This window comes from Boeremia exigua (genome assembly GCF_020726555.1).
Source record: "Boeremia exigua strain MPI-SDFR-AT-0100 chromosome Unknown C7974scaffold_11, whole genome shotgun sequence".
In the NCBI taxonomy this organism is placed as follows: domain Eukaryota; kingdom Fungi; phylum Ascomycota; class Dothideomycetes; order Pleosporales; family Didymellaceae; genus Boeremia; species Boeremia exigua.
The window spans coordinates 1,526,134-1,546,222 of NW_025763528.1; the positions used below are offsets into that span (position 1 = coordinate 1,526,134).

At 54.8% G+C, this 20,089-nt stretch overlaps 11 protein-coding genes across 11 annotated transcripts; 7 read left to right on the plus strand and 4 right to left on the minus strand.

Annotated features, from left to right (window-relative positions):
* Positions 1-1,683: 1,683 nt before the first annotated feature.
* On the plus strand, positions 1,684-2,931 carry C7974DRAFT_402498 (Nse1 non-SMC component of SMC5-6 complex-domain-containing protein). Its single transcript, XM_046142720.1, has 2 exons — positions 1,684-2,039; positions 2,088-2,931. Exons 1-2 carry the CDS (start codon positions 1,886-1,888, stop codon positions 2,906-2,908), a joined length of 975 nt encoding a protein of 324 aa, XP_045993624.1. The 5' UTR covers positions 1,684-1,885; the 3' UTR covers positions 2,909-2,931.
* Positions 2,932-3,073: 142 nt separating this feature from the next.
* C7974DRAFT_436762 (phospho-2-dehydro-3-deoxyheptonate aldolase-like protein) lies at positions 3,074-4,281 on the minus strand (the record flags this gene model as incomplete). The annotated part of the gene is made up of 3 exons (XM_046145148.1): positions 3,074-3,354; positions 3,405-4,184; positions 4,239-4,281. The coding sequence occupies 3 exons, from the start codon at positions 4,279-4,281 to the stop codon at positions 3,074-3,076; spliced, it is 1,104 nt and encodes a 367-aa protein (XP_045993625.1).
* A 1,056-nt stretch (positions 4,282-5,337) lies between these two features.
* C7974DRAFT_52949 (uncharacterized protein) lies at positions 5,338-6,511 on the plus strand. The gene is made up of 2 exons (XM_046146800.1): positions 5,338-5,608; positions 5,656-6,511. Exons 1-2 carry the CDS (start codon positions 5,531-5,533, stop codon positions 6,430-6,432), a joined length of 855 nt encoding a protein of 284 aa, XP_045993626.1. The 5' UTR covers positions 5,338-5,530; the 3' UTR covers positions 6,433-6,511.
* A 999-nt stretch (positions 6,512-7,510) lies between these two features.
* C7974DRAFT_52850 (vesicle transport protein) lies at positions 7,511-8,518 on the minus strand. Its single transcript, XM_046146799.1, has 5 exons — positions 8,352-8,518; positions 8,273-8,299; positions 8,161-8,209; positions 8,098-8,113; positions 7,511-8,052 (listed from the first exon to the last, which is right to left on the minus strand). The coding sequence occupies exons 1-5, from the start codon at positions 8,380-8,382 to the stop codon at positions 7,753-7,755; spliced, it is 423 nt and encodes a 140-aa protein (XP_045993627.1). The 5' UTR covers positions 8,383-8,518; the 3' UTR covers positions 7,511-7,752.
* Positions 8,519-8,667: 149 nt separating this feature from the next.
* C7974DRAFT_402510 (YL1 nuclear protein C-terminal domain-containing protein) lies at positions 8,668-9,783 on the minus strand. Its single transcript, XM_046142721.1, has one exon. It carries the CDS (start codon positions 9,657-9,659, stop codon positions 9,099-9,101), a length of 561 nt encoding a protein of 186 aa, XP_045993628.1. The 5' UTR covers positions 9,660-9,783; the 3' UTR covers positions 8,668-9,098.
* Positions 9,716-10,337, plus strand: C7974DRAFT_53066 (DASH complex subunit Dad4-domain-containing protein). The gene is made up of 4 exons (XM_046146802.1): positions 9,716-9,826; positions 9,881-9,937; positions 9,994-10,123; positions 10,174-10,337. The coding sequence occupies exons 1-4, from the start codon at positions 9,737-9,739 to the stop codon at positions 10,200-10,202; spliced, it is 306 nt and encodes a 101-aa protein (XP_045993629.1). The 5' UTR covers positions 9,716-9,736; the 3' UTR covers positions 10,203-10,337.
* Positions 10,338-10,613: 276 nt separating this feature from the next.
* Positions 10,614-12,965, plus strand: C7974DRAFT_436751 (uncharacterized protein; the record flags this gene model as incomplete). Its single annotated transcript, XM_046145147.1, has 3 exons — positions 10,614-10,785; positions 10,838-11,158; positions 11,209-12,965. 3 exons carry the CDS (start codon positions 10,614-10,616, stop codon positions 12,963-12,965), a joined length of 2,250 nt encoding a protein of 749 aa, XP_045993630.1.
* A 447-nt stretch (positions 12,966-13,412) lies between these two features.
* C7974DRAFT_295863 (uncharacterized protein) lies at positions 13,413-13,682 on the plus strand (the record flags this gene model as incomplete). The annotated part of the gene is made up of 1 exon (XM_046137685.1): positions 13,413-13,682. A coding segment is annotated over one exon (270 nt), but the record flags the coding sequence as incomplete, so codon positions are not given.
* A 625-nt stretch (positions 13,683-14,307) lies between these two features.
* On the plus strand, positions 14,308-15,718 carry C7974DRAFT_427748 (uncharacterized protein; the record flags this gene model as incomplete). The annotated part of the gene is made up of 2 exons (XM_046144574.1): positions 14,308-14,850; positions 14,909-15,718. 2 exons carry the CDS (start codon positions 14,308-14,310, stop codon positions 15,539-15,541), a joined length of 1,176 nt encoding a protein of 391 aa, XP_045993632.1. The 3' UTR covers positions 15,542-15,718.
* Positions 15,719-16,344: 626 nt separating this feature from the next.
* On the minus strand, positions 16,345-17,565 carry C7974DRAFT_53138 (uncharacterized protein). The gene is made up of 3 exons (XM_046146803.1): positions 17,124-17,565; positions 16,835-17,076; positions 16,345-16,776 (listed from the first exon to the last, which is right to left on the minus strand). Exons 1-3 carry the CDS (start codon positions 17,485-17,487, stop codon positions 16,477-16,479), a joined length of 906 nt encoding a protein of 301 aa, XP_045993633.1. The 5' UTR covers positions 17,488-17,565; the 3' UTR covers positions 16,345-16,476.
* A 262-nt stretch (positions 17,566-17,827) lies between these two features.
* C7974DRAFT_402520 (uncharacterized protein) lies at positions 17,828-19,834 on the plus strand. The gene is made up of 3 exons (XM_046142722.1): positions 17,828-17,849; positions 17,903-19,067; positions 19,117-19,834. The coding sequence occupies exons 2-3, from the start codon at positions 18,017-18,019 to the stop codon at positions 19,476-19,478; spliced, it is 1,413 nt and encodes a 470-aa protein (XP_045993634.1). The 5' UTR covers positions 17,828-17,849; positions 17,903-18,016; the 3' UTR covers positions 19,479-19,834.
* Positions 19,835-20,089: the final 255 nt, after the last annotated feature.

Consider the following 20,089-nt stretch of genomic DNA (forward strand, 5'->3'; position numbering starts at 1 on the left):
CACCGCACCGATGACAAACAGGGCCTGGACGGCGCAGCAACGAACGCTCAGAACAGCGCTCGCTGAGTGTGCTGAGGAATGTCGCTGATGTCTGAGGCCGGACGAAGGCCTTCGGAGTGCAAATGCGGCGATAAGCAATTGCTGCGTTCAAAACCTGTTGCCGTGGCCAATTGCGCCGGCGGGCTGTTGAAATGCGCGGCTCGCTAAGAGGGTACGCAGGGTCCGTTCTGGAGCCCCCTGAAACAGCAGGCTCGTGACGTAACGGTGGTAGGGCTGAGAGTGCCAACGGCGGAGCGTGGGCGGAGAGGAGAAGAGGGCGGAAACAACTACTTGTGATCGTGAATTTTGGAGCATAGAAGGGCAGCGGATCGAGAGTGCTTATTAGGGATCGGGAAATGGAGGGATGGCGAGTTACTAGTGTTCCGCTTCCAAGGCGCAGAGAGCGTTGCTCAGTCCCGGGGCCGGGCCTGGAACTGACAATCATCACCACTTTTCCACCCGTCCAGTCAGCTGCCCGCCCTATCACGCTGCTTCCTCTCATTCGATTGCGACATCAAGTCGCTAGGGCCACCAGGGCAGCTTGCAGAGACATGAGTACACCGTAGTGTACATGCGCTGCAACTTCACGTGCTCAGCCTTCCGTGCTGACCTCCCAGTACTTCCCAGTCACACTGCCACTCTGGTATTGTGCAGGTATTGCGAGCCATCTGACCACTTCAGGGTACGAGGCGGAAACCTGCTGTGGCTTGTCTGAGACCAGGCTGGGCGTCAAGCGGTAGGTACGAAACAAGGCGATCCACAAGACCCTGAGTTTTGCTAGTTTGACATGATGGTCCCAGACAGGACCCCGTCATGCACTGGGCTGCGGGACATGCTTAAGCAGCTCGCAGCCTTGGGCAAGAGCAAATGTTGATCGCGGGCTCGCTGCTGAATAGAGTTCATATGACGGTTGATCTTCAGAGCTGGCCCAGGCCAGAGCGAACGGACCCTTTTGTCGCGTGCCCGGTTGGGCTCACCAACGGTGACCGCTGTTTGCGAGCTGGCACCGGCTGCCGGCCAATCGTTGCTAATTGCAGATCTGCCTGATTCGTGCTGGCCAGGGGGCGGCTATCTGGGAGCACTGTCACGATCCTCGGCATCATAGCCGAACAAAACTGGTGACTTTGTCCATTTTTTGCACTTTGTAAATTCATCGTGGTGTTGGGTAAGCCAAGAGGCCCCTGCCGCAATACCGTCATCATGTTCGGCCGGCGGCTCTGTTCCTGCAGATAGACTTTTTTAGCTTCCCGAGATATTGAACAACGACTTGGACCTGGATCATGATGTATGAACGGGCCGGTAGAAGGTCCTCGTGGTCATCTAGCACGCTTCACGCTGTAGAAGGACCGACAAAACGACAACCGCCCTGTTTTCCCCATCTGACAGTTGCAAAATGGCATGATAACTATCAAGTTCACCGGTCCAGCGCCTTGTGGCCAGGATGTACTTGTTTTGTGATCACAAGGTCATTCACGGTGAGCCGCGAGTCGTGAAGCTGTTGCAAGGTTGCTGGGAGACAAACCTTGGAAGCGACGGAAGCTGTCAAGACGACCAGCGGTGTTGAAGGTCATCAATGCAGGGGTTGTAGCTGCGAAGTATTGTAGCAAGTCTAACATGCAATTAAAGGCATAGTACCCACCCAATTAGTTTATTGGGAGCAATAACGTTCAATCATCAATTCGCGATGGATGGTGTAGGCAGGCCCGGCCCGTGTACTTCAGCGACGCCTGCACGTGGTTTCGCGTTTGCCAAGATTCCCTGGCAACGCGTCTATTCCTTCCAACTTCAACCCCACACCACTTGAAATATCGCACGCTGACTCGACCTACCTCAAGTGAGGATCACTATGTCACGGGACGAAACGCCGCTTGTGCGCGACGTGCCAGACGAGGAGGCCTATACTCACGTCCACCGCGTCTTCCTGCAGTCTTTCTTCACTCATGGCGTTATGACAGTGGATGAGATCAAGCCAGTCCTCGCAGCCATCATGACTGCGCATAGTCAGTCCACTCCCCCACATATACCGCATTCACTAACACACCTCGCAGACCCAGAGCGACCCTTCCCTGTCGGCGACGTAACTCAGTCCGGCTTCATCACGCCCACAATCCAGACCATCAACGCCCGCCTCGAGCCCTACAACTTCGAAATCCGCCACACCCGCAACCAACAGACCAAAGAAACAACCTACGCGCTCGTAAACAAGACCTCGGACGCCATGACCCAGCTCGCGACCCGCTTCTCCCCCAGCGAAATCGCCTTCATCCGCCGCCTGCTCGACGCCATGTTCGACACCAACAACACACCCACGCGCGAGACCATGGCGGTCAAGCAAATGGAAGCCAGCCAGCTCGCGCGCCCGCGCCGCAGCCGCCAGTCGCAGGCCGCCAGCCTCGCCGACGACGCGCAGAGCCAGGCCGACGCGGGCATCTCGATCGCCGAGGCCGACGCCGTGCTCGATGCGCTGGTCGCAGACCGCTTTCTGCAGCTCTCGCGCGCCATGTATTTCTCGCTTGCGCCGCGCGCGCTGATGGAGCTGCACTCGTATCTCAAGGAGACGTACAACGAGGGCGCCGAGGACGAGGACGAGGAGCCGGTGGTCAGGATTCGGGATTGTGAAGGGTGCAGGGAGATTGTCACGTTTGGCATTCGGTGTAATAATCGCGAGTGCGGGGTGCGGTGGCATGATCGGTGTGCGAATCAGTATTACAGGGGGAAGAGCGCTGAGGGGAAGAGGTGTCCGAAGTGCAGGGCTGTGTGCAGCGGGAACGTTTACGTGGGCGAGAGGGCGGACAGAGTACCGCAGCGGAATAGCGCGGGTGGGAGAGGGGGAGATGAAGAGATGGAGGAAGACGAAGAGGACGAGTGATTTGATACCCAAAGCGAAGCTGATCGTGAAGATATGCAATCGTATTCTCGACGCTGAATGTGTAAAATCTGCACCCCCATGTTGAACTTTTCATCCAATGTAAACGTCGGCAAAAAACACGTATATACAAGCACCAACCCTCCCGATCCAAGCCAGTCTACGCGCTCAGTGCGCACCGTTAGTCTTGGAGCTGTTCGCCCTGCGCTCGGCAACAGCAGCAGCGAGATCCTCAAGGACGCCGACCGTGGACTCCCAGTCGATGCAGGCATCGGTGATGGATACGCCCTTCTTGAGGCCGCTGGGGCCCTCGGCAGGCACCTTCTGGTTGCCCTCGTTGATGTTGGACTCGATCATGACACCGACGATGCCCGTCTCGCCATTGCGGATCTGATCCGCGACATCCTTGGCGACCTTGGGCTGGTTGCGGTGGTCTTTGTTGGAGTTGCCTGGAAGCGTCAGTCGCCGTACTCAAATCACTGCACAGGTGCGAACATACCGTGGGAGCAGTCCACCATCATGACCTCGGGCAGGCCCTTCTTCCGCAACAGCTCGCGCACAGTCTTGATGCTGGCGCTGTCGAAGTTGGTGCCCTTTGACCCGCCGCGCAGGATGACGAAGCAGTGCTCGTTTCCGCTTGTCCGGGTGATGGCCGCGAGACCCTGCTTGGTCACACCCATGAAGTGGTGCTTTGCGGCCGCGCTGCCAATCGCGTCAACAGCGACTGTGAGACCGCCGTCGGTGCCGTTCTTGAAGCCAATGGGGAACGAGAGACCAGAGGCAAGCTCACGGTGCAATTGCGACTCTGTTGTGCGCGCACCAATGGCGCCGAGGGAGATCAGGTCTGCGAGGAACTGGGGGGAGATGGTGTCGAGCATCTCGGAGGCAATGGGCATGCCAGACGATGTGAGGTCGACGAAAAGCTTGCGCGAGATGCGCAGACCCTTGTTGATCTGGAACGACTCGTCGATGTCGGGGTCGTTGATCAGGCCCTTCCAGCCGACAGTTGTGCGGGGCTTCTCGAGGTAGGCGCGCATGATGATGCAGATGTTGTCCTGCAGCTTGTCGGCGAGAGCCTTCAGGCGCTGGCAGTACTCGAGCGCCAGCTCGGGGTCGTGCAGCGAGCAGGGCCCGACCATGACCAGGAGACGGTCATCTTGCTGTGTGATGATCTGGACGGCCTCTTTGCGACCGCGGACGACAGTCTTCTCGGAGACGGGTGTGATTGGGACTTCGGCGGCGAGGAGCTGGGGAGGGATCAAAGGATCGTAGCCGAGGACTGTGACGCAACATGAGCATTGCGACTGTTAGGCGAAATTTCTGCAGCACATACCGCGCACATCGTCGCTCTGCTCGGTGGAGTTGAAGGAAGGCATGTCTCCGGCAAGTTTAGGGTTTTTGAGATCTGCGTCGGCGAAGGCCATTGTGAAGGTCTCTGCTTCTTATAGCTAGTCAGACATGCGCCCTACATGTGACAGGGGGCTGAGTGCTGGCTTTACTCACAACAGACAATTAAGCGATGAGGAACAGCGGTCAAGTGTGTGCTGAGTGCGAGCTGTGCAGCGCCACGTAGGGACGTGCTATGAGGGGCAATGCGCGGGGCTTGATTGGCTGCTGACAGTGAAGCAGGGAGTCAATTGGCTGGGCAGACAAGATTTGCAGAGGCAGAGATGTAAGATTAAGAGATTTCAGGTGGTGTGAGAGTAGTTTGCGTTATAAGTCACTTCGATTTGCATGGAGTCATATAATCCAGACAAATTGAGAGGCTCCACGCTCGAAAATGTTTGGGCGGGGCGTTCGTGGCTAATCGATAGACTCTAGCGCCATTCCTCAGGCGTCGATCAATGGCGCTCTTGGCAACCTTGGAAGGGCATACTCACCGCTGCACCGTCAATGGTTCTCGAGCAGTTCTTGCATTCGCACTGCTGGCTACAAGGGTTGACCCGAAGCCAAGCTGGTAGGCTACCTTTCAAAGGTGCACAGTACCGAGGGGTTGATCATTTCCATGTTGCAACCTCCACATCATGCTGTCCCACCGCATTCATGTGATCCAGCCGCAACCAGCATCAGAATGCCCGTCCAGCTGAGCGGGCTGCCTTCAGCTCCACCAGTTTCTACGCACGCCTGCGCCGAGCAAAGGGGGCACTGAACCTCGGATTCCTGGGACGCTATTTTCGCAACGGGATGCGGCTGCGGCTCCCTGGCTGGTAGCGTGGTCATAGCCTCCACCACGATCATCGTTCGTAACGGTGGTGCCGGCTGCGACAACGGCGCAACTCACTTGAGAAACTTGAGGAACGACGGAACGACTCCCCACAGGATCCGCCAGCGATCAGACAGGCGCGCGACTCCTTCGACTGGGCAGTCGGAGAGCATTCATGCAACACCTGAAACAGGGTCGCAGTCTTCTGCACTTCCCCTGATTGTCTAGCCCATCAGCGCCTGCCTCAAAACAAATGAGCACGCCACATCCATCGCTGCTTCGAGATTCCCCGCGGTCAGAGACGAAGAGAAGACTCAAGACCATCTGTGCGCCGCTGGACCCATTTCACTGCTGCCTCGCCCGCACGTTGATCGTGTCCCCCGCTACCTAATCTAATCAGTCGCTCTGACATCACACCCACCATGTTTCAATTCCAGACCATGACTTCCAAGCGGCGGCGAGACGACGACTCGGACTCTGAGGAGGAGCCCAACTTCAAGGTGTGTAGCAGCCAACAAATGCAGTGGACCAATCTGATGGGTAATAGAAATCTCGACCAGCATACATCGCACACCTCAACCATGGTTTCGCAGCATCGCCATTACATATCAATGTCGGACCCTCACTTCCGCCTTCGCCGCCAGCAACATCACACGCCGATACCATGATGTCGGCGCACAACGGACAACGACAAAACCACGCATGGGGAGGCCCAGTCCAGTCCTCCCAGTGGTCAGATATGGACTACAGAATGAGCATGGACGAAGACGACAATCAGAGCGACGTATGTAGCCAACCGCCAGAGTCACCATTCGGCGACCATTTCTTTCGGCCGCCCACATTCAATCCATCTTCCTCGACGCTCTCCGACTGCAACAACACTGGGCGCATACCGACGCCCATACATCCCACATTCAGCCGAGGCGGCATGAACGGGCTCAGCTATCCCACCAGCGGCTCAGCAGGCGGCGTAACAAGCAACGCATCGCCCTCACTGCCTGGCCTGACCGTCCGCAAGAACAGACAAGAGCAGCCCAACGACCGCAGCCGCCGCATGCCCTCGCCCATCTCCGAAGACGAAGACATCCCCGACACGCCCACCGCCCTGACGCAATCGCAACTCTCGCGACTTAGTTTCTCGCACGCGACTGCCGACGAGATGGACACCGAGTCGGCCCCGCTCGCCCTGCCGCCCACCCCGCGCGGCCGCAAACGCAGCGGCGCGCTGACCGGCACGCCCGGCCGCTTCAGCATGGGCTACCGCGACGACTGCGAGAAGTGCAGACAGCGCGTCCCCGGGCACTATTCGCATTTCCTGCCGTAGCGGGCACCGCGAAACAAGGACGATTGTTATTTTTCACTTGGCGTTATAGCGTTGTGCGCGTTATAGCGGTATGGGCGCGGCGCGGGCGGGCGTCGCGGGTTGCATCACGGCCGGGGCGTTTTTTTTTTAGGATATACCATTGTGCACAAGTTACTTATTACCACGAACATGACTTCAGCGCTGCGCTGTGCATCTGCGACAAATCCATCAATACACCCACTCTTTTCCGTTTTCCTTGCCTCACGCTTCTCAAGACACCTCCCACCTTGCTTCTCCCCTCTCCCTCTCTCTTCTTTCTCTCTGCTCCCACTCCAAGACCTCCTACTCCGGGCCCTTCTTCTTCTTCGTCCTCACCTTCCCTTCCCTGACCTTCCCCCGCGCTCGCCCGACATGAAACGAAACCGGCCCGATCTAGCCGCGCAGCGTCATCAGGAGCGTGATCCCTGTGCTTAACGGCGCTGATGCGACGTGAAACAGCGCGTGCTCGTGTGTGTGTATGGACGGGTTGGAGTACGCTGGGAGTGTTGGGTGTTGTGGGCTGCACATCTACAGTACATACACAGGGCGCTGTTTTTACGGTGGGGGGTGGTGGGGTGTAGAGGGCGGTGTAGAGGATGGTGTAGGGGATTGTGGTACTTGCATACATAGTACACGGCATCACAGTGCGGTGCATGTGCTGCTATAGCAGCGAGTCAGCGCGATAATGTATGCAGGTTGAGTCTTATCGCGCGCAAAAACATGACAGTGTGCTGAGTCTGTAAGCAGCGTCTGGCTGCACCACCATTCACACTCGCAAGGCCTGGCCCGCGCCGGCACCACCGCCCGTCCACTGTCATGTCCAGTCCTCGCGTTTCGGATCCCAGCTCCCGCGCGTTTTGCGCATCTTATCAGGCGCTGTTAAGGCGGCGAGGCTGCAGGTGCGACAAGGGTGTCGGTGCCTCGGATGTAAGGCTGCCGGAGGGGGTGTGGAAGGGGTGGGCGGTTGCTATGTTCCGGTGTTTGGGCATTGCGTGTGGGTTTGGGGCGCGTTGCTTGGGCATTGCTTGAGGGTGTTGCGCGAGGGCATTGCTTGAGGAGGTTTGGGGTGGGTGGGGGGTGGCGCGGGTACATGGCGCTGCGGGTGGAGTGTGCAGGTGTGGTAATTAAGTACATACATGCCCTGTCGTCGCTTCGTGTGGTATCGTGTGCAATGGCGCGCCGAACGCCTGCCCAGTCCGTAGTATACAATACACTGCCTGCGAGCGTCGCGCGCGCCCTGTCCCGCGCCGCGCCGATCCGTGCAGTTCGCGCCGAGTCTGGTTCCCCGCGACGTCTACGCGCTCACACGCTCTCGCCGTTCGCGGCCGCACTCGCGCCGCCCAGGCTATTCAGCGCCTTCGCGATGTACGGCCCCACGATGGGGATGCCGCCCGCGAACCCGGCGATCGTGGCGAAGAAGTCGCCAAACAGCACCAGGATGCCGTACAGCTCGATCAGGAAGCCGAAGAAGGCCCAGCGCATCAGGATCAGCGTGATGCCCAGCGCGAACGCGGCGGTGCCTTTCCACTTCTGCCGCCGCGCGAAGAAGGCGAGCGTCTTCTGCGTGCCGATTATGAGGGTCAGGCCGATGAGGAAGAGGATCTGCGGGCGTTAGGGTGCGCGGGGGGGCGAGGGGAGGAGGCGTACGTTGCCCATGGCCAGCCTGAGGGTTGTCAGTCGGCAGTTGAGAGACGGCTGGAAAGAACGTACATGGCGCGATCAAAAAACATCATTACGCCGCCCATGAGAAAGAGGCCGCCTGGGAAGCCCGGGTGTTAGAGCGTGGTTCGCATGCGGTCTGCTGGACGGAGAGCGTACCTACCTCCTGAGCAGAAGGCGACCCCGATCTCTGTGGTTTGTCAGTATAGAACCACACGTTTATAGTACCTATGCCAACGTACTCTGGGTATCTGAAAGCCACATGGTAGGCATCTTGAGTTCGGGAGGCCGGGCCTATGTATTCGCAAAAAATGCGGTGGTAGTTCTAACAGCAGGGGAACCTCGTGATCTACAACAGCAACTATGAGCCCCGAGGAAGCGAGTGAGTGTCTATGTCTGTCTGTGCCTGGCAACTTTTGTCTCGTGTCCTGACCCGTTGAGGTTGACGCGCCTCGGCTGCTAGCGCGCCACCCCCTGCTAGCGTGGAGTTTTGCGAGCGTTCGCAGATTTTTGAGCTGCGCCGTCTTGTCTCGTCACTCATCAACTCAACATACAGTTGCCAAGATCTTGTACCGACTTTGGAGAAATCAATGTGTTTCTGATTGTACTATGATGCTATCCTGTAGGAAAAGTTTAGAACCGCCCTGACAACAGCATGCCATTCCGTGCTGCTGTAACTGGGATGCCTCCCCCCGAGCTCCTGGTATCCCGTCTGATGGGCGAAGAACAATACAGGATCACGATTAAGCCGGAGCGCCTTCTTGAGCCTTGCTTCGAAAGGAGCTTGCGTGGGTGGAAGGTGCTTGACTTTGATGGTCATACATAGCATGCTGTTGCTTTCCCGTGGTTGCTGCCAACGGTCGTCTGATGCTTGCTTCTTGCAAGCTTCACCTCGCGTCCAGTGTTATGCGCGAAAGTGTACCGCGCGCCGCAGCTTGTGAGACCTTGATGCGCCGCTGTTGGTTGATGAATCTACGCAGTGCAGGAGCTCATTTGAGCACTGTATGTGCGCCTCTTGCAGCCAAGTACCCCTCGTACACGTTCTGCGGCATTGTCCTGATAGTTCCGAACATCTCTTTGTTGTGGTACCTCAACCTCGTCTTGGGGTCGGTGTAGGGTGCAGGCAGTCCGGTGATGTCGCAGTACTTCTTCTGCGCGCTTGGATGGAAGCTCGGCGCGGACTCGATGTTTGTGTAGGTCGGCGCAGGCCCGGTTGCATTCGCTGCTGCTGCGCGGCCATTCTTCTCGAGGACCAGCCGGTCGAGGCTCTGCGCTGCTTGCGCGATGTTCGGCGGTCGACCGATGCCGGCTGGTGTCGAGCCGCCCTCAGACGCGACGGCTGGCGTCGACGCGCCGCTGTTGGCTTGTGTGTTCATCATCGAGGCTTCTCTGCGCGATGCATCGCCGAGCACCTGCTTGAGGTTCTTGTTGCGGCGCTGCGGTGGCTTCCAGCTAGGGTTGCGGAACGGCTTGTGTACGGCGTAGATGTCGAGCTTGTCGAGCAGCGCCTGATGCGTCTTCTCGTCGGACTGAGTGGTAAGCGGCGCCATGTTGATGCGAGGCGGTGAGGCAGCGACGGCGATGTGTGGTTGCTATCGAGCTGTCGGGGGAGCTTGCGGAGGTGGAGATGTCGGCGATCGCCTTTCACCAAGCCGCCCTGCATCTAACTGTTCTAGTCCATCCCACCAACTCCACCCGTCGCATCGCAACAGCTATGGTAAGTTAGGAAAGTGTTAGAGTCCAAGAGTGCAGATAGCTGACTGGGTTCAAGGAAAGTCCCCACGAGCACCAACAGAGCCTTTTGCTCTCACGTATCATTGTCAATGTTGTGAGTGGCAGCCATGTAAACAATACCAGTATGCGCTCAACTGACTCCAAATACAGGAGAAACTAAATGAGGCCATCATGATGTTAAACAAGAATCTCCAAGAGATCAACATCCAGAACATGGACACTGAACTTGTCGCGCAGATGTTCAAGAACTATCAGTCAAATGTTCTGTTCCATCTTGAAGGTAAATAAATCATTACAGCTCGACCACTACTGCCTAGCTGACAAGGACAGCGACAAACGGTCTGAAAGACCCAGCCTGAGGGGACTTTCCATGCTCTTGGTTGAAAAACTGCAGCACAGGATCGGTATTCCAAATCTAGAAGATTGGTACTGATGGTTAGATGAGCTGAACGATGGACAAAATGATACCCGTGTGCGAGAGACAGATAGACAAAGCTAAACCTCATGATTACGAGAGTCCCTCTTCTGCTTTTTGCCCAAAATTTGCATTCACACGTTGAAGTTTGGAGTACCTTGGTACTTTGTAGCGCGCAACACCTCGGAGGCGCGTGCTTGGACCGCTCCGCGAAGTCGCAGCTCACAGAACCACCAGCAACCACCACGACCCCAACAACCCGCGCGCTAGTGACCTGCTTACGCCGCAGATTGACCGCGCGACATGATATAGACGTTCCCTGACCACTCCTTCCTCAACATACGACTTCACGACAATGGCGCCATCTGCGATCAACGATGCGCCAGCCGCCTCGGGGCGCAACTCTCCCAAGCCTCCCCCTGCGCGCATCTGGAACGTGAGCGAGCCACCCTTCGAGGGCTTCAGGCCCATCGACAACGAAGGCTATGCGCGCAGTAATCGGGAAACAGCCATCATCATCGACAATGGTACCACCCCAAGCTATGGATCTCACTTGTCGCAAGTGTTAATGAATCGCAGGGTCGTCGGCGGTGCGCGCCGGGTGGTCCTTTGACTCCAAACCGCGTCTCTCGGTGCTGCCCAACATGGCACGGTACAGGGACCGCAAGCTCAACCGCACATTCACATTCATCGGGTCCGACGTCTTCTCTGACGGCACGGCGCGCGGGCAGTCGAAGCCCATATACGAGCCCGGGAGCAACGTCATCAACAACTGGGATGCTATGGAAGGTGTGCTGGACTACTGCTTTATCAAAATGGGCATCGACGGGCGATCAGGCAGCATAGACAGGCCCATCGTCATGACCGAACCAGTCGCCAACTTGGGCTACACAAGAAAGAGTATGTACAGCAGAGCACAATTTTGCTGGAGATCGCTGACATGATAACAGCAATGTCTGAAATCCTATTCGAGTGCTACGGCGCGCCATCTGTCGCATACGGCGTCGATTCTCTCTTCTCATACTCGTACAACGGTGGCCGCAATGGCTTGGTCGTCGACTCTTCCTACACCTCAACCCACCTGATACCCGTCGTTGATGCAAAGCCTCTGATATCACAGGCCACGCGACTCAACTGGGGGCGATTCCAGTCCGCACAGTACCTGCTGAAGCTGCTGAGACTAAAGTATCCCTCTTTCCCTGGCAAGCTCAGCGACACCCAGGCGGAAGACTTGGTCAGAGAGCATTGCTACGTATCACAAAACTACGAAGAGGAGCTCAGCCGATACCTAGACTGGACGGGGCTAGAAGACCGGGACCACATCGTCCAAACGCCGTACACCGAGCAGGTAGTGGTACAGAAGACGGAGGAAGAACTGGCGATAGCAGCCGAAAAGCGTAAAGAGAGCGGACGGCGCTTACAAGCCCAAGCTGCCAAGATGCGCCTGGACAAGCTCAAGAAGAAAGAGGAAGAATTCGAGTACTACGTACAACTACAGGCGCAAATACAGGAGATACCCACAAAGAAGGAGAAGGCGCGTGTGCTCGAGTCTAACGACTTTGACGACGAAAGCCAGCTTGACAAGAGGGTCAAGGAGCTGGAGAAGTCGATCAAGAAGACACGGAACAAGGATCTTGGTGACGATGCCGAGGAAGAGCAACAAGAAGAGCCTACTTTCCCTCTTCTCGAAGTCCCAGACGATCAGCTGGACGAAGAGGGCATCAAGCAAAAGCGCCAGCAGCGACTTATGAAGTCAAATTACGATGCGCGCCTCCGTGCGCGGGTAGAGAAGGACAACGAGAAGGCTCGTCTAGCAGAAGAACAGCGTCTCGACGACGAGCGACGAGAGTCCGATCCGGACGGTTGGATCGGCGAGCGAAGGATAGCCCGCCAAGCCATCGTTCAGAAAATCAAGGACCGGGAACGTCTGAAGGCGGAGCTTGGCAACCGGAAATCGCTTGCTAACCAGATGCGCATGAAATCTATTGCCAATTTGGCCTCAGATGCACCCTCCAAAAAGCGCCGCCGTGGTGGTGGAGATGACGATACCTTCGGCGCCGACGATGCTGATTGGACGGTGTACCGCACAATCGCAACTGGCGAGGGGTCGGATGATGAAGAAGAGGAAGATTTGGCCAAAGCTCTCAAGGACATCGAAGGACAGCTGCTGCAGCATGACCCGAATTTCACCGAGGACTCCACACGGGAAGCACAGACAGACTGGACAAAGAGCGTGCTACACGCTTTTTTCCACGGTCCTTATCCGTATGACCCCGAGTCTCAACGTGAAGCCCATCAACTGCATCTCAACGTCGAGCGCATCCGCGTTCCTGAAGTCGTATTCCAACCGTCCATAGCAGGTCTTGATCAAGCAGGCATCGTCGAGATTGCGTCGACGATTTTGACTGAGCGACTCGCGAACAACTCCCGAAGAGACGATGTCCTCAGCGACATCTTCTTGACCGGTGGAAACACCCTCTTCCAAGGCTTTGAAGAAAGACTGAGGAACGAGCTGAGGGCTGTCTTGCCTGCTGAGCAAAGCATCAAGGTAAGGCGGGCTAAGGATTGCGTCCTGGACAGCTGGCGAGGTGCAGCTCAGTGGGGTGGCAAGAAGGAGAACCGGCGCAACTTCATTACCAAAGCGGACTGGGCCGAGAAGGGCGGAGAGTACATCAAAGAGCACGACCTAGGCAACGCGCTCGGCTAAAGTCTTTTCTTATCTGTAAGAGTATTTGGGACACAATGAATAGGCGTTCATTAACCTAGTTGAGACAGGCACTTCACAGCATGGCGTTGTCTATAATGTCACATCCTTCACACGTGGAGATGCATTTCATCACCTTGGTTACCACGTGTCGTATTACTCTATTGTGTCTGTTGTTTACTGCAGGACTGCATAGGACCGCGCTTGTTTCAGTGTCACAAAGCAGCAAGCAAATGCCATTTGTCGCACATGCAGCGCACATGTTTAGGAAGGAGCAATCTAAGACAAAGGTACACGTGCTTTGTCGCACTTTTCGACTACATCTCAACTCATGACTGCCCACTTCGACTTCCTGACACCACGACCGACTCGAGAATACCCACTCATATGGACGGATCACAGATTCCCCGACGATGCGCTCGCAGGCTTCAGAAAGAAGCAAACGCGCGATCTCTACGACAGGACCCATACGTTCTAGCGTACCGCTACAAGGACTATATGGAAGAGCACCCGATGCAGCGCCACCTATCTGGTCATGAATACTCCAATAAGTACTTTGAGAACCTTCTAGCTAACCAGCCTGAACCCGATGCCGATGCCGTAGACGACCGTTCACGTGCGGTAAGGTACGCGAAGGAGCGCTATGAATGTTACTATGAGATCCGGGACATCGAGCGTATCATTGGATGGCTGAACGAGGCAGAAGAGAAGCCGGTTGCCATGGATATGATGAAACTGCTCGAACGCATTCGCAGCCCATCACAAGGACCCCACGGGAGCAGCAGTCCATGACAACATAACCCGTGAGATTGGTCGCGTCCGATGTTACGCTCTCGGGTATATGAGGTTGAGTTTGTTTTGGCAGGACGAAGCGGGACTGGCCGAAAGTGGCGGCACTGCATTAGGTGCAGGAGCAGCAGAGATACGAGCGACGCCATTATTTGCGCCTCATCGTATCGCGCGCTTTTCCGGGCACTTGTCCAATTGCAATCGGTTGGTAGCGACTAGGGTTTGCGCAAGACTTTTCATTGGCGATGGTTACATTCCTCAGTTCTGGCCGAATCCGGCAACGCAACATCGGCCCAGAGGACTCCGCAGCGCTCAACTCCAAACAAAGACGTCTGCCGGATGCGTGAGGCGGTTATTTTTACACTCGCGCGTCAGTATGAGTCCTTTGCCAGCGCTAGGAAATGTCGCAAACGGTCGAGACGAGGTTGGCGCAAAACATTCTTTCTATATAATGAAGGGCCCGGAACAGAACAAGGAAACGCATCACTCGCTGAATATCTGCATTTGAACACACACACTTTCGTTCTAAGTTCGAAACAGACTATAAATTCTCGAAATGGCCTACCAAGTTTCGTCCTCCCTTAGCTACCCAGCTTACACTTCAACTCCGGTCTACTATCCAGACTACAGTTCGGAGACTTCGCCGTATTCTTCGGTTGACACTCCAACCTATACTCCAATCTACACGCCTTCTGTGCCTATTAGCAACCACAGCAGCGCTATGCCTTCCACCACCACCACCTACGTCACTTCGGCGACGACTTTGACGTCCTATATCACTGCTCACCACAGCTCGGCCTACAGCGCCTACAGCTCCGGATACAGCGCCTACAGTGCCTCTCCTGTCCCCCACAAGTGCGATAAGGACATCTTCGGCACCATCCAGAAGCTTCCCCAGTCTGTCCAGACCTATGTCTTCGAGGCCATCGCCCACAGCAAGTGCAGCCCCTGCGATTACGAGTGCATCTGCAAGGACCTAGAGCACGAGGACGTTGCCGGAAAGGTTGGAAAGGGCTGCAGCAAGGAGGACTACGAGGCCTACATCGCCTTCCAGAAGGATGTCTGCTATGCTCCCAAGCCGTACCCGACCCACATCACCGTCACCCCCCACACCCTACCCGACCTACCCAGTCTACCCAGTCAACAACAAGACACAGGAGTACACCACGTACACCACCACGACTGTGTGCCCCATCACCACCGACGGCAAGACTACTACCACCACCAGTACCATCACTGTTACGTCGTGCAAGGCCTACTGCACTCCTCCTCCTCCTCCTCCCGTCAACAACACCACGACCGTCACCTCTACCAGCCAAATCACCTCCACCATTCGCGTTACCGGCAGCTCTTCCGCTCCTCCTGCCCCCCCTGCCTCGTCTCCTGCACCCCCTCCTGTCTATCCTCCTGCTGGTCCTCCCGCTGCTCCCCCGGCTGCTCCTCCCGCTGCTCCTCCGGCTGCTCCCCCGGCTGCTCCTCCGGCTGCTCCTCCTGCCGCACCTCCTGCCGCACCCCCGGCTGCTCCCCCGGCTGCTCCCCCGGCTGCTCCTCCTGCCGCTCCTCCTGCTGCACCTCCCGCCGCTCCTCCTGCTGCACCTCCCGCTGCCCCTCCTGCTGCTCCCCCGGCTGCTCCTCCCGCTGCTCCCCCCGCCTCGCCCCCAGTCTCACCCCCCACCACCCCCTCCTCGCCTGCCGTCCCCGACTACACCGGCGCTGCCGTCGCCAACGCGCCCGCCGTTCTCTTCGCGGGTGCCGTGGGCGTCATGGGCTGGGTGTTCGCGGAGATGTAAAGCGTTGTGTTGCGCGTGGACTTGGTGTGTTCCGACAAACATATATTTCCTATGTTCTAGGTTTCTTATGTCTAGGTTTTCCTATGTCTAGGTGGTCATTGGGTTGGGACTGATTAATTTTAATGCGTAATTTGAGTAATAGTAATCTGTGTGCGGTGAGAATAGAAGAAAAGTTTGAAACTTTTTGGTCGCGTGTGGTGAGGCGTTTGTGATTGTGTTGTTGCTGCAGCTCTGATCCCTTCGTGGTGCAACAGTGTCTCGACAGGTCAACAGAAAACCTGCTTTTGTGCCTACAGAATAACGCAGCTACAGCGAGGTCTCTCAGCTTTTGAATGAGTGCTGCGCTCGGGCACTGACTCTGTGGGTGATACCTTATTTCCCGCAGCCTCAAACTCCGTCGACGTGTAAAGAAGCCTTGATCCCGCATGCTCAACCTCCGTTTCGACATGCTGAACATCCATCTCCGCATGCATAAACTCCATTTCCGGGTCCAAGGCTTGCCCGCCCAAAAGAATACACTCTTGCTTCAGTTTGTCCGTTGTCGCCTGAGCAATTGCTTGCCCATCCATCAAACCATGTACGTACGCATCACCTATGAAGGAATACGTGAGCATGCCATCACCGCAATGCTGCTTCGACGCATGGCGCTGTGCCTCCTCACGGATCATGTAGGCACTTTTCCGCACAGCAGGACACATACTTTATCGCGAAGCCGCGCTGCGTTTGTGGGTATGCTCTTCCGCAGGACGGTAAATCTTGAAAGCAAGCAAACAAATTCACATCAATCAGATTGATCTACAAAACCTTAGTGCGTAGCAGGGAGTATAACTTTATGTAGTAAAATTCTGGAACTTACTAAGGTTTATAGGCTCTTGGTGTATAAAACCTACGTTAATATTGCAAACACGTGTATAGTGAGCATAGATACAGTAACACTATCTCAATGATTCCGACCCAAGACTACCGCTTACGAAAACCACCAACACAGCGGCATATGCTGCTGTTGCGGCAAAAATCTCGGTCTTCTTCGCCGTGGTTAGTAATCCTACACTACTCGCAAACAAGACTACATACAACCCCAGAATAACAAGTTTTTTAGCTGGACTTGAGACTAGATACAGAGCCACTATGGCACTGAACAAGAGGACAATAGACAGTACAATACTGACTATCGTTACGAACCGGGAAATGCTTCTCTGCGATACGAACGCCATATCGTCGTTGGATCGTTCTGACTTGGTAAGATTAGCATCCTCCCTGTGTATTCAGTTTACAGGTTGAGTGATAGCATACAATGAAGAAAATCGGCATGTGCTTCTCCACAAATGAAGTTAACCTATCCCTGTGCTCTGGATGTTTGAGCAAAACCATGTCGTCGTTGCTACTGTAGAGCGTTGCGCTATGCCCACCGAATATGGAGTCACGCTGGTCTGTGTTGTTGACCGGTCGGGTGGAAGCATACATCAGGCTTTCGAAGTTGCGATCTGGTGGCGCTTCCAGACTGGCCAGTAAGCTCTCAGATAGTAAGGCTTTGCCTTTGATGGTCAGACTGCGTGTTGCAAATCTTGTAATGATAGCATACGGTATTCTTTCATTTTTGCACGTATGTCCTTTACGAGCTTCATGCGGCGTTGCTGCTTCTCTACTCCAGTTGGCATTGCTGAACCTTTAAACTCTTCCCAGTCCATTGCACATCTCTTCGTGTGAAGGTCCCCGCCATCGATGCTCTGGTCTTCCCGGTCATACTGATCCTGGAGTGCTTCTAGCTCAACCAGCTCACTTTGGAGGTAGAGTATGTTCCTGGCAGCAAGCCTGTCAAACCTTCGGAAGATCAACGAAGTACGATCCTTGTCGCTAGCAATAAAACTAGCAAGAGATGGGAACCCATCAAGCGATACTGGGGAAGCTCGGAAAGGGTTGGACGTCTGTTCAAGCTGTCCGGACATTTTGAGAAAGGACGGAAATCAGGGAGGTTTCATTGCAATAAGCATGTAGATTTGAGTCTGCCTCGTAGTTTGCCTCGCAGGCCGTCTGCTACAATGGTCTCCGATCCGAGTGGCTGTGCATGCATACCCCGCTCCTGTGTACGTTACACGAAGCACGGTCCCTTCCAAGGTTAGGAGGGCTGCCGGTACACCTAGTATCTCGCAAACACCGAGCAATCAGTCCATCATTTATCATCACCTGCATTCAATACTTGCGCAAGTTTGGTAGTAGCGTACGCTCCGCTCTTCCAGCTAAGAAACAGCAGCGAAACGGCAAGATGGCAAAGCAGACCAAAAAGCGCCATTCCTATGTTTGGCAGTGTGTAAGTGCTCAGGTGCTTTTGTTGTACAGCGGTCTTGAATTGACGCCTTTTGGTATTTGATATAGTGCTACTGCGGATACCCCTCTATAGTTTATCGTTCTGCCAGCTGTCCGAGTTGTGGGAACGGTCGATGTGGTAATTGCCACATATCGAAGGTTGAAGTGCATATGAAAGCCGGCGTTCCCAAAGCTCCAGTCAAAGCTCCAGTCAAAGCTCTAGCTATAACTCGAGGCAAAACTATAGCCGAAGCTTTCGCCGAAGCTCTAGCCATAACTCGAGGCAAAGCTCTAGCCAACGCTCCCGCTGCGGCTACCCGAAAAGGTATTCGTCTTATATTCGATTGTCCTGGATACTCCAAAGAGATTGTGGCCATCCCTGATACTGGAACGTATGCAAATCACATCTCGCTATCCCTAGCATATTCCCTGGGTTTCCGATCGCAAGGACAATGCAACACTTTATTCGAGCTACCAAACGGAAAGTTTATGCAAGCTCTCGGAAAATTCGAAGCCAAAGTTCAATTCAAGGCAGATCATCCAGATAAAGCAGTTGCAATGCCATGTTGGTTCTACGTGTTCGCAGAACTAGCGACACCAACTCTCATGGGTCTCGACTTCTTAATCGCGACACAGACACTGACCGACAACGATCACCGCCTCGAGGAATTACCAAAGCGAGTTTCAGTTGGTCCATACGAGCGTCCGTATCTCTTTTGTTCGATGGGAGAAGCCACCAACCACGTTGTATGTGTTGCCGAGGGGGAGCTGGCCTATGCGTATGCCGACACAGGCTCTGAGATCGCGCTCATCAGTGACTCATACATGATGGCTCGCGATCTGTCGCTTGAGTCAGGAGCCGAGCGCATTAAATTTGCAGACGGATCAATAGCGCTCACTATTGGCATTGTCGAGATCATGTTGACGATTCCAGTACAAAACTCCAAAGGACCTTGCCCGTGGAAGAGAGTTCGCTTTCACGTACTTCCAAACTGCAGACATGACTTGCTTTTGAGCGAGGAACTGGTCGCCGAGTTCGCCCTCTTCAAAAAGACACCGGTCCACCTCGCCGTCAACAACAGCGGCCTTATCCAGGGCATTGCAGCCATCATTCATCTCGGGCCGCTCGAGAAGAGAGTCACAGCCTTAGCCAGCAAAACCAAGAAATGGGTAGTATCCAAGACTACCTTAGCGAAAGATGATCAAGCCGCGAAAACTGCGGGTAGGTCCCCGACTTTTGTGCAGACCAGAGCACTAATACCTCAGCACAGATAGTGCTGCTTCTAACGACGTGTCCATTCTGGAGTCGATAGCCGTACTTGATCAGCAAGAAAATCGGAATCGCATACGTGCCAGCAAGTCCTGCTACTCAATCACCCAAGCACGTGCGGAGCTTGGAAGGCAGATGGGGTACGAGTCGGATCGAGCAGCCCTTGTAATTTCCTACTACAACTCAATTCGAGATCAGATCCAGCAACAGCCCACATCTCAAGCACCCACCTCAATCACGGAGACAGTAACTTCGTCATCTGGCACGGACATTGTGACAGATCTGTCACCACAGACAGAGTCTTCCAACGTAACCGGTAGCTCTTCCAACTTGCCAGCTTCCGTCGCTACAGTGAGTCCATGATGGGAGTAAAGAGGCTTATCAGGTTGGGGTAGATTCAAACAACTCTCAGAGCAAGAGCAAATACTCATTGAAAGGCTTGACATATGTCTTTGTAATGGTGAACGCTATGTCTAAGTAGCATTCAACTGTATCGCGCAACGACACATACATGCAGACATCGCATATCTACACCGCTCATATGTCGTACTAATTCTTATAACAAATCAATCGGTGTGCTTTCCTTCATGCAAATATTGATGCGTTACATGGGCTTTATACTACGGTACAGAATCTTGTAAGAAACACTAGAGATTAGTGTTAATAACCCCGCGTTTTTGTATTATTTCACAACAAACAAAGGTTCAATTAGTTAAAAATGTACTGAGGATTTGTATGAAATACCTAGAAACTAGGTAAAATGCCTGAACTCTTAGTGTAAAAAACAAAATGATGTCTTAGACATAGCACAAAGTCTTCCTCCAGCCAGAAAGCACCGCATTAGTACCGGAGTGTTGTTTTGTTATCAGCTGTCAAGAGAAGGGACGCTGGCCATGGTGCCATTAAGTTTGTGTCAAAATGCCTATTCAACTACTCTCAACGGACGTGGGCGCCAAAGCTAGCAGGCCTACGCT